Source organism: Marmota monax, unplaced genomic scaffold (genome assembly GCF_021218885.2).
Source record: "Marmota monax isolate L192 unplaced genomic scaffold, Marmota_monax_Labrador192_F-V1.1 WCK01_AAM20220418_F8-fsc00110, whole genome shotgun sequence".
Classification (NCBI taxonomy): Eukaryota; Metazoa; Chordata; class Mammalia; order Rodentia; family Sciuridae; genus Marmota; species Marmota monax.
The window spans coordinates 4,435,926-4,448,322 of NW_026694633.1; the positions used below are offsets into that span (position 1 = coordinate 4,435,926).

A 12,397-nucleotide genomic window follows, 5' to 3' on the forward strand; every position below is an offset into this window, starting at 1 on the left:
TCAGAAGCTGTGGGCAGGCCCCGTCCCAGACAATGAGCATCCACTTTGCCAGCCTGGCTCCTGGTGGTTTCCTAATTTCTGTTCAGCTACTGAAATAACAGAGCAAAAGCCCAGCAAGGAAGCCATCCGGCTTTGGGCTGATGCTAATAATGTCTAGGAACAAAAGGCCACTCTGCCCCTAACCAGCCGGCCACAGCTCACAGGACATACTGGGATGCCTAGAGTTAATGATTAAGTGACATAAAGGCTGCTTCTCAGCAGTGCCAATGAATTAACACTCCAGGTTCTGAAGTGGAATTATCCTCACAGTGCTTTCTTCTGGTTGAGGGCCTTGGCGTGTGTCCAACAGGTGGAAAAGCAGCACGGGTGAAAAGCTACACTGATTTTCCTATTTCCTGCTTTGCCTACTGAGCATGCTCAGACTGCATGCTACTGGGAACCCTCACCCTGGAAAGAGAAGATGTAGAATAGGAACAACCAGGCTGGTAATGGGAAGTAAAGATTCTTCCCTTCATGTGCTATACTCTTCTTGAACTTATTTAGGTATTTACCAGGTGCCAGGTACTATCCTAAATGCTCTGTATATATTAACTCATTATCTGTTATTACTAGCCTATTTTATAAATGGGCAAACTTAGACATAAAGAAGTTATGCCTGGCTCAAAATGACAAAGGCAGTAAGTGGCAGAGCTAGGATTGAAACCCAGGTAATCTCTGACTGGACTGCCTGGTGCCCACCTTCCTGGTGAAAGGATCACTCTGGAGGTGCTGTATCCCTAGTGCCCTCAAAACTGACTATTCAGACTGCATAAGATCTCGTATCTTCTTTTGGGGTTTGTTTAGATACTGGTAGGAGATGAGACTTCGTGTAGCCATTTGGTGGCAATAACGGGATCATAATTACACATGTTGGAAATGATGGCAAGACGCACTGGAGAGAGCATCCAGTAAGAGGCAGAGTATCTCCAGGGGAAGTCCTCTGGGCTTCCCTGGGAAGAGCTGACTTCCCAAGGTGGCAGCTGGCCCTGCTAAGCGGGGTGCAACCACAGGCAAGGATGGGGATGCTGGCAAAACGAACAGCAGACAGACAGACGAGCAAGACACAAAGGAAGGGCTGCTCTCAGTCCCTCAAAAGAAGATGGAAAGTCCAGGTTTTACAGTAACCAGGGAAGGTATGTTAGGGCATTAAGGAAAGCAGGGAATAGAAAAATGCTGTCTACACAGAATTGTTAAGATAAAAACTAATAATACTTTGCAATTATTGTTTCCAAAATAACAAAATATTCACCTAGCAAAATCAATCCATTTCTTGTGTCGGGCATTGTGCCAGGTTACTATGCATATGGTTTATTTGCTTCTCAAAATTATCCTGGAGCTGGGCACAATGGCACACACCTGTAATCCCAGTGGCTTGGGAGGCTGAGGCAGGAGGATCATGAGTTCAAAACCAGCTTCAGCAAACTTAGTAAGGCCCTAAGCAACTCAGTGAGACCCTAAATAAAATGCAAAAAAGGCCTGGGGATGTGGCTCAGTGGTAAAATGCCCCTGGGGTTCAATCCCCAGTATCAAATATTTTATATATATATATATAAATCCTGAAAACTAAATATCACTGTACTGTATGTACATGTAAGGAAGGTGAGGTGCAGCAAGGTTGAGAAGTTTTCCCAAGACCACATAGCTAGGATTAAAGTTTGGCCTCCTGGCCTACAGTGCTGATGAACTTTACTTCTGCACTAACCTACCAGCTAGCCATTTAAAAACTATTAGATATTTTTTTCTCTTAATGACATAACTTAATTCCTCTTAGTATTGTAACAATATTCTTCCTAAAACATTAAAAGACGTTTACCTATTGGTAAACGTCTTTTAATGAATTCAAGAATTCTGCATTTCAGCACATACAGGAGCTCAAACTTTGAAAACTCATTCCTCTTGATTTTAGTCTAAGCTACCCATGTCAGTAACTATAGCAACTTCAGTATGTATGCTGAGGTTCTGAGGCTTTCTATGAACAACCTCAGTTATGCTTCCTCTTGGCCTCATAAAGCAAATGCTATTGTCATTCCCAGGTTTCCAAATGGGGAAACTGAGGTAAGGAATGTGAACGGATATACCCAGAATCACACATCTAAGGAAGAAAGCTGGGACTGGTCCTTGGCAGTCTTGGGGTCTATCATTGCTGCTCATAAACAAAATCCTACTTTCCTTCCAACATATTTTAATCTACATCCTGTTGTCCAAGAAGTTTTAGAGCTTCAACATGTGTCCTGCATGGTGACTCTTCAACAGATGTGTAACTGCCCTCTGCTCTTCTACTTTTTGGTGGGGACGGTGGTCGGGGGGGTTGTCTCAGAGCACCTGGGAGAAATTACTTAGGTTCAGCAAACACCTGTTTACTCTGGTGACTTCTCTGGGTCTGGCCTCCAGCTGGATAGCTTCTGTGAGACCATCCGGTTACCCCAAGTGCAAAGCAAATGCTAGAGAACATGAGCAAAAGCTGATGACAAACGGAGAAGCACCTAGCCACCAAAGGTCTCCAAAAGTCCTTAGCAACTTTTGGGCTGGATTAGACACATCCTTTAAAAGTAAGATCTGTGTTATGGGTTGGATGTGAGGTGTTCCCCAAAAGTTCATGTGTGAGAATGCAAGAATTTTCAGAGGAGAAATGATTCGATTGTGAGACTCTTAACCCAATCAGTGAATTAATCCCTGATCAGATTAACTGAGTGGTAATGAGAGGCAGGTGGTTGGAGGAAGTGGCTAATTGGGGGCGTGGCTATGGGGTATATATTCTGTATCCAGAGCTGAAGTCTCTCTCTGCTATATGATTACCATGATGTGAGCTGTTTCCTTTTGCCACACTCTTCTGCCATGATGTTCATCCTCACCCTGAGCCCCGAGGAATGGAGCTGACCTTCTCTAGACTTAGATCTCTGAAATCGTGAGCCTTCAAATAAACTTTTCCTCCTTACAGTTGTTCTGGTCAGAGCCTTTAGTCACAGCAGCGAAAAAGCTGACTAAAATAATCCGTCCAGCTCTTGGCAGTGGATAAAGTTCTTTCCATTTTCCTGGATAATCCTCAGGATGGCTTTGGTGGTAGACATAAGCTTGGCACAGGAAGTGGGGATGGAAGAAGATGGCCAGGCCAAGAACACAGTGCCCTCAGGTTCAAACTGACAACTTTCATTGCCTGAGAGGCTGCTCCCCTTCCCACAGAGAGGAAATGACAGCATTTTCTAGAGAGCACTACACAGAAACTACATGTTAAATTTCGTCATTGTCACTGAAACCAAAGGGTGCTGCTGTCTTACTTGGTCTTTGGGTGGCATTCTGCAGAGCTGGCCCCTTCAACTCATCCTCATGCTGAAACCTCAATTTTCTTTGCTTCAACAGCACGGAACTCTCCTGGTGTGCCTTCCATTTCCTTATCAGTTTTCTTTACTGGCTTTTCTTCCTCTGTTCTGAGTTCCTAGAGCTTAGGCCCAGATTCTGTCCACTTCTCAATGTATACCTGTATTACCATCAACCAACTCTTCCCGTACTTTCATCCCAGTCCTTCTTGGGTGGTTGTATCTCCCTAAACCAACTGCATCCTGGGCATCACCACGGGCAAGCTCATACGTGTCTCAGTCTCATTACGTCTGAACTGGTCTTTCTCTTCTTCTCCCACCCACATGGCCCAGTCCAACATGGGGGAACCTTCTGCCACTATTCGCTCTCCTTCATCTGAGGATTTATCCGTCATCACGTCCTGCATGTTCCACAGGCCAGAGCTGCCTCAATCCCCACTCTACCACCAGCCGCGCAGAGCAGCACCCCTCTCTAGACTAACTCATCTCCCCACCCACGGTCACTTCCTTCCCATTGCTTTCCTTGCAGTAGTCACGGTTTCACTTTCCACAGGTAGATGTGACTGTATTCCATTGATTGAATGGTTTCCCACTCTTTTTAAAATAAAATTCAAAAGTAGCAGAATTGGGCTGGGTGGCATATACCTGTAATCTCAGGCACTCAGAAGGCTGAAATAGGAAGATCCCAAGTTCAAAGCCAGCCTTAGCACCTTAGTAAGAAGACCCTGTTTTAGAATAAAACGATAATAATAATAAAAGGGCTGGGGACTGGAATTATGGCTCAGTGGTAGAGCACTTGCCTAGCATGTATGAGGCACTAGGTTTGATCCCCAGCACCACAAAAAAAATAAACAAATAAAATAAAGGTATTTATAAAAGGGCTGGGTTTATAGCTCAGTGGTTAAGCATGCCTGGGTTCAATCCCTGGTACCAAAAAAAAAAAAAAAAAAAAAAGTAACTGAGCTGGCCTGCAGGGCTGTGCCTGGGTTTCCTTGCCTCACATCTTCCCAGTCTGTGCTCAGCTTCCTTAGCAGGACTCTGGCCATCTGACCTGCAAGCCAGGCTCCACTCACTGTCCCTGTGCTGTCCTCTCTTAGCAGGCCTTCTCTGCCACTGTGGTCACCATAAAGACAATAAATGACTGCTCTGGGACTAACTGCCTATCTTCCTCACCGATCTGGTGTTCCTAAGGGCAGTCTGTATTCCAAGTGTCCGGCATGGGGCCTGCCCAGCAGAGGGGCTTACTAAATATTTACTGGATGACTGCCTGCAGGCATAGGAAAAAGGTTTCAATTCCACCTTACACTTATAAAAAACAAATGAGCCCAATGTCCTTGAAAGCCCCTATTCACTCACAGTTAAATGTTACCAAGACTTATTTATAATTCACATTTTTAGGCTGTAAGGCACTATTTTGTAAATTCATGCTCCACAAGATAATAGTGGTATTTCTTTTAAATGTTTTTTTCAGGTAATGGAACCAAACAGCAGAGTAGTTCTTAGCTAAAAACCTGCTGCTTTTGCAACTGGACAATGTTATCAAGGTCTGGAAGGGCACTAGATGAGACCTTCATGGCTTGAAAAACAACTCAATTCTCTGAAAAATAAAATTGTGAAGCAGGCTGGTACTCCTCAGGTCAATTTGGTCCTTCCTGTAACTTCAAGATATCCCCCTAAAATGAAGGTACAGAATGCTCTCAGACAGTTGAAACAAAATATAAAAACACTATTATCCTATAAAAATTCTTTTATTTTTTTGGTACCAGGGATTGAACACCAGGGCACTTAACCACGAGCCAATCCCCAGCACTTTTTCTATTTTATTTTGAGACAGGGTCTCACTAAGTTGCTTAGGGCCTCACTAAGTCACTGAGGTTGGCTTTGAACTTGCCATCCACTTGCTTCAGCCTCAGGAGCCATTAGGATTACAGGCATGTGCCACTGCGCCTGGCTCAGAATTCTTAAGCAGCGTAAAAAATCACCATGAATCTGTCATAAATTAGTCTGAGATAACCAGAGTAGGAGGTGTAATATCTTCAGCACCCTATCCCAACCCAAGTACTGGGGATTGAACCCAGAGGGCTTACACATGTTGGCAAGTGCTATACCACTGAGCTGCATCCTCAGTCCTTTTTATATTTTGTTTTGAGACAGGATCTAATGAAGTTGCTCATGCTGGCCTTGAACTTCCAATTCTTCTGCCTCTGCCTCCTGAGCAGTTGGGATGATGGGTGCCGGTTACCGGAGCCCCCATTCTCATACACTAACTCTGTGATACATAATGAAAGAAGCTGTAAATCTAAGTTAAGTAATGGAAATTCTTGCTGAACTGAGTGGAAGTTGAGGAGGTTATCTATGTCTTTTCTCACTACTGATGAACTTGTTCACCTTAGCTGAGTTGAATCAAGTCCTGGAACTTAAGTTATTAATTATAACTTATCACTGGCCAACACCTGAGTATGGTCTGCACTTTCTAATTGGCCAGAAGTCATGTGCTTTTCATAAAGCTGATAAATGACTCCATTCAGTGTAGAGTCACTGTCCTTCCAAGAATATACAGGTACTGATTACTAACCTAATCAGATCCACATGATTACCCATAAATAGCAAAGGACAAGCAGGGCCTCCTACACAGTCTCCTGTGACCAAAGGGGGTGGCTGTAGCCTTTATTTGGAACCTGTATTCTCTCTCTCTCTCTCTCTCTCTCTCTCTCTCTCTCTCTCTCTCTCAGGATGCCTAAAAAAGTCCATCTGACCCCAAGAAAGCTAAATTCTCAAGATGAACCATGGACTTTAGCTCTTTCTATGTGTCCTTGTGAGCCAAGTTCCTGCTCAGGATACACAAAGGGCTCACCCTGGCTGGGATGGCAGTCATTGATAGGATCCAGCAAGAGTAGGGTGTAGGAGAAGGGTCTGTCCCTGGTGGAAGACAGTGCCATCATTAAGGGTTCAGAATTTATAACCATCTGAGTGTCGAGTGTTTCTCATTCTGCTCTACTGAGCTCTAGGCCAAGATAAAGGATAGAAAGATGACGCTAGTATAGGCTGATGCCTGTGTCCATAAGTATTCCTGTTTCTGGTGAGAATTCAAGGTTCATTCTCATTGTCACATGGAGCAGAGGGTCATGTCCTCATGTGTGAAGACTCCTCCTGTGCAAGCCACATCTTGGTGTGCCTTCGGATGCCTGGGCCTCACTGAGCTGAGTTCTGATTGCATTCATGATAGAATCTCCATTAAATGCCACAAAAGAAGAGCCACAAAGGAGGTCTCACAGCTCAGAGCTGAGTACCTGCTTTCCTTGGTCTTGCTCAAAAATCCCTAAACGTCCAGAGTAGAAGACCTCAGGCATGGTAGTACAGGCCTGTAATCCCAGCTATTTGGGAGGAGGAGGAGGGAGGAGGATCACAAGTTCAAGGCCAGCCTGGGCAACTTAGCAGGACCGTGGCTCAAAATGAAAAATAAAAAGGGCTGGGGGATAGCAGTGGTACAGTGCTTTCTAGTATGTGTGGGGCCCTGGGTTCAATCCTCAGTACTGAGATTAAACAAACCAACAAAAAAGACGACAGAAGAATAGGCCTGGTAAAGAACAGGGAAAGCACCAAAGACAGTTTGTCACTGCAGAGGCAGGACACAGGCAGTGACTTGGTGCTTAGACTCTGCAGTCCAATCCCCTGGACTTGAAACCTGGTTTCTTCTTGAGCTGGATGACCTTTAGCAAGTTATTAACCTCTCTAAGACTCAGCCGCGTTATCTTTAGACTGGGGATTATTGTGAGGATTAAATGAGACAATTCATGTAACATACGGACCCGAGTGCCTGTCACGTGGTCAGCGCTTCATAATCATTAGAAATGACTATTCTAGTTAACTCAATAAATAAACATATGAAGCGCAAAACAAATCACATCATGTGTGAGGGGAAGAAAATCTAAAAAATAAAAACAGAACGAAACAATGTGCCCTCTGAAAAGAGACTGCAGCCATCGAGAGGATGTAAGTTCAAGAGTGTGTGTTAAAATTAAAAAGGAAAAAGAAGGGAATTTGTATAACTGCGTGCATCCTTGAGAATCTTAAATGCTTTAAGGGATGATTGGGAGAACTTTCTAGGGTTGCATGATAAGGTCCTACAGCCTGAAACTAATGTGTGAAGTAGCCAGACAGGAGAATCAAAGGACAAGGTTTCTGGGTTGAGCTGCTCTAGTCAGTGGGGCCTGGGAAATGCACTTGAAGGGAAGGAGCCCCACCAGGAAAGCAGCAGGAAAGGCAGGGTTTGGTCCTAAGTCTGAAGGAGGAGGCCTTGTCTAAACAGCAGAGGTCCTGGTCCTTGAGTGGCCTGAGAGATTGAAGGAATGGTGTGGCCCCAGGCTGGGGGGCCAGGACAAGAAATCACAAATGGCCTGGGAGGGCTGAAAGACAAAACCTGAGGATATCTGCGAGTGCCTGAGAATTTCCACTTATGCCTGGGAGGTAACCAGAGGTCATGCAGATGCCTCCCATTTCTGTACCATCCACGTCACCTCTGAGACCTGCCTCATGCCCACGCCTCACTTCACCCTGCTCCCACCTGCTCCTTGGAAGGTGTCTGTCCCACAGCACCACAGTGCCTCTGCCTTTGGCATCATAAATCTTGGAACACCAGATAACAGATACACTTCAAACACGACATGTGCTAGCATTCTTTACACCAACAATATAAACTTAGATTGCAAAGGGCTTTATTTGCCTATTGCAAAGAAACTGGCTCCTTGCCAAAGCCTCAAGGTCCAGTTTTAAGGATCACAGTTCAAGGCTCTGATTACACAGCTACACTCGAAAGGCCTGCACTGGGACCAGGGACCGCAGGGTGTAAATCCTTGCTTTCACTTCCCAGCCCTGTGATATGGTACCAGTTACTTCCCCTCCCTGAATCTCAGTTTCCTCTTTGTTAAATGAGAACTATATGAACTTTACACACAGATAATGAACATGTGCAAAATGATATGAGATATAGGACATAAGCAAAGCATCCTGCCTGATAACTGGCACACAGAAATCACTCAATAGTTGCAGCTGTTGGGTATTATTGTTGCTCGTCTGAAACTAATATTCCAGGGACATAATGAGGTTGATGGGATTTACTGCAAAGTAGAACTGAGGCCCTCGCTGATTTAAACAAGGGAGGCCGGACCTTGATGTACCATTTAAAAAGCAATCTGCTCTTGGTGTCTGCAATTCACCACCCTCTAACTCCACAGTGGCCACCTGACAAAACAAGTAGACCATTGTAAACCTATTAATGAGGTGGAAGCTGGTGTTTGGGAGACCTGTGAAATTACTACCCAATTACTGTGCAGTTAGTGAACCTTTCATTTGCAGCCCAATTTCCCCAGTAGCTCAGCACTCTCAGTTTCATAAATGTCCAAAGGCTTTGATTTATCTTGGAGAGGATGGGGGTCTTGGAGATGTGGGAAAGCTTCTGGGAAGGAGACCTGAATAAAGGTCTGTGTGAACCACAAGGTTCAGAGCCTCGCTGGGGACCTGCCATGCAAGAGACTGTGGCCGGCAGTGTGGTTTACCATGCAGCTGACAGTAGCATCTGCTGCTGAAGGTGGGCCTTGCCTACCAGCTAAAGAACAGGCCCTGAAGGAGGGTGTGGGGAAGGACTCACGAAATGTTGTTCCCAGGGTTAACAGGAGAACCAATAGGCAGGCGCTGCTTTTCTACACTTGGCATCTCACTTATTTGCCTATTCTCTGTGGTTTAGTTAACACCTGTATCCCACCTCTTGATCATACTTATATAACTCATCCATTCCATAAATATTAATGAGGCACCTACTGTGTGCTGGGCACGGTTCTATAGGCACATTAGGGAATGAGGGAATAAGAGATCAAGTCTGTGGAGTTTACATTCTAGCAGGAAGGTAGAGACTTACACAGAGCATGTCTGAAGGTGGTCAGAGTGAGGTAAACAGGGATGGGAATAGAACACGCCACAGGGAGTGAGGTGCAATTTAAGTAAGGTGGTCAAGGAAGGCCTCACCAGGAACGTGATACCGAGCAAGACTTGAATGGGTGGAGGCCTTCACCCCCATGTCTACAGTGACCACAACATCCGTCTTCTGGGTCTGAGAGCACTCAGGCCTCACCCCCCTTTGCAGTCAAGGTGTGTGTGCACCAACCAGGCAGTGGCCCCAGCCTCGAGGGTGAGATCTGGGCTCTCTGTGGAAGCCCGGGGAGTGGCCACGGCTGGGAGAGGGTGCAGGGTGGCCTTCAGCATGCTCACCTCCTCCAGCCGCCGGCGCTGCTCCTTCTGCTCCTCAATGCGCTTCTGGCGCTCTGCCAGCAGCTGCCGCTTGTGCTCCTCGTTCTCCCGCTGCTGCTGCTCCAGCTGCTGTCGCCGCAAGGCCTCTGAACGCTCCTTGTTGGCCAGTTGGAGTCTCAGGAAGTCCCGTCGCAGTGTGGACTCCCCTGGCAGGTTCAGAATGGAGCTGTGGGCAGGAAAGAGTCATCAGGATTCTGCATGGGGCAGGGGCCATGGCTACTGTCGGTCCTGGGGGAGGGCAGCAGGGCCAGAGCACAGGCTCCTAGTTTCTCCAATAGTTCAATCATCTACCTCCAAAATGGGGGTCTGGGGAGGAGAGGCATGTTTAGCCTTCTTGCAGTGGGACTGGTACATATATTTGCCATCTCCATCCCCAGAGGGATGTCACATTCCTCCAGGACTGTTGACACCACTCCCTCACTGTGAGGTGTAGCAGAGATTTGTTTAAGACTAGTGAGTGTGCAAGCCCTGGGCCCCAGGCTGGCTGTCTCCATGTTATGAGAAGACAAAGCAAAGAAAAGTGAACCTTCTGGAGCAGACAGGGGAACCAACCACTCACTTGGACAAGCACAGATCACCCTCACTCATACCACTACCCTCCCACTCACACCAAACCCCAGGAGGCGGAGGTCAGGCTGCTCCTGTGAAGACTCAGTCAGGGAAGGAAAAGGCTGGAGGCCATGTCAACACAGAGCCAGGATGGGACTCAAGTTTGCTAAAGTCTAAGGAGTTTGGAGCTCGATCCAGTAGTTAAGAGACTTGGTTCTGTCGGCAGAGTGTGCAGCTGGAGTCGCAACCCAGATCACTGACTCCTAGATTCTGTTTCAGCAAAAGTTTCCTCATCCATAAGAAGGTGGTTTGCGTGTGTTTGCATGTGCACACAGCAGAGAGAGCAAGAGGACGAACTCACGCATTTGGCTGGTTTGCTGGTAGTCTGGGTCTGCTCTACCCCAATCTAACTGCAAGGGAGCAGCTAACAGTTCTAGCCTCCCTGGTTCTGCATCGCAGCCTAGCAGAAAGGTGGAAAATGGCTTTTGTTTTTTTCATACTTAGCCCTTTAAATCTTTCTGGAAGCTTCCACCTGAAATAAACTCATTAAACATATTTACTAGCACCTGCTATGTGACAGGCACTACTATAATAGGCTCTATGGAATCACAATGAAGGGAAAGAGTGTCCCAAGTAGAACAAAAGCAAGTTTAGAGCCCAGGTTAGGACAGGTGTGGCCTTTCCCAGGAACTGAACACCAGCCGGTTCTCTCAGAACTGAGGAAGCGAGAGGATTACGGCACGAGGACGTAGAGAAGCAGATTGTGCAAAAGCATGTAGACCATTGAGCCATGCACGGAAAGGCTTTGAGGAGAGGAGTCCCAGGAGCAGGCCTGTATGGCTGCAGCGTGGATCACAGTCTGTGAAGCTAACAGCAAGACTACTCCTGCAATGGTTCTGCGTCGGGGCTCCAACCAGAACAGGAGCAGTAGGGACGGAGGCTGGAAGAGTGCTTGGGGATAGAGTTATGGAGACCCCAGACAGCCCTGATGTGTGGAAGGAGGGATGACTTGCAGGTTTTGTCTCGGCAGCTGGTGGTGGTGGTGAGGAGGACTGGAATGAGGAATGTAGTTTTGGTGGCAGCTGACAAGATTAAGGTTTGGTTTAGGAGAGTTGTTAGCATGCTGTGTGAGATCCTGCCATAAATGTCATAAAAAGGCTTTGTTTGTGATATTTCGCAGACAATCCCACAGTCCATTAACAAGCCTCCAATAAAACTTACTGCCTTTGTGTAAAACTCTAAGACAAACCCCTAAATGATAGTGCTTTTGTGCACAGGCCACTTGCTCTGTGCAGAGGGGATGGGGCTTGGGAATCTCACCTCACGTGTACGGGAGGATGCCCCATTAATATTAATCAATGTTGAATCAATGTCAGGAGACCTGAGCTGCATTAGTGACTCAATTATTAACTCCGTGTGTGACCCGATTGCCACCCTTGAGCTGTCGCTTCATTTCTAAAATGAGATAACCATTGCCTTTTCTATTTCTTAGGATTTCATGAAGATTAATTAGATGCATCCATAAAAACAGGACTTGGCACACCATCTTCCACAGGGTACCAAATAATGACATGTTAAAATGATTGCTGGTTGGATCACTAAGTGCCTCCTAACGCACAGCTTAGCAAGTGCTGGAGAGACGGGGTTTCTCAGTTCTTCAGAGAATGGTCAGAGGGCTGATATGACCATCTGGGTAAGCTTTCAAAAAATAGCCTAGCATTTCTCAGAAAGCAGGGCATTTGGACCTTTGCCTTAGAGGAATGTTCGTTTTCCACGTCACTGCTTGACAGTCCTCATTTTTATGTAGCTAAAGTGGGGGTGGCCGACATGCTATGTATCAGATGGAAGGAAACAATTCTCCTTCCGTGTTGGACCTTGAGAAATCCTATGGCAGGTGAAGAGAGAAAAACTGATGGCCCTGTGTGTTCAGTCTCGCCCTTTTAGCAAGGCTCCTGGGCCGCAGGTCTGAGCTAGCTCAAGAGAACACAGACATCCAGCTCATTCCAGTTGCAACAGCCCTGCTCCTGGTCAGGAGGCTTGGTGTCAGCAATATAAGAATTGGTCCTTTGAATGCATCCACTCCTTGGATAGCTACAGTTTGGAGACCCCTACATCCGGTGGCCCTCTGTGTGGGCCAATAGAGCTTACTTTGCGTTTATAGTGCATAGCCCTCTGGTATGCATGGCTCTTGC

General features: G+C 46.4%; 1 protein-coding gene across 7 annotated transcripts in view; it reads right to left on the reverse strand.

The window, feature by feature from the left end:
- The window catches only part of Tnik (TRAF2 and NCK interacting kinase), a 383,659-nt gene that overhangs the window by 80,184 nt on the left and 291,078 nt on the right, over positions 1-12,397 (reverse strand). For all 7 annotated transcript variants that reach the window (XM_058572271.1, XM_058572273.1, XM_058572272.1 and 4 more), the window contains exon 12: positions 9,618-9,822. In XM_058572271.1, the coding sequence (XP_058428254.1) occupies positions 9,618-9,822 (205 nt within the window). The remainder of the gene's footprint in view (positions 1-9,617; positions 9,823-12,397) is intronic.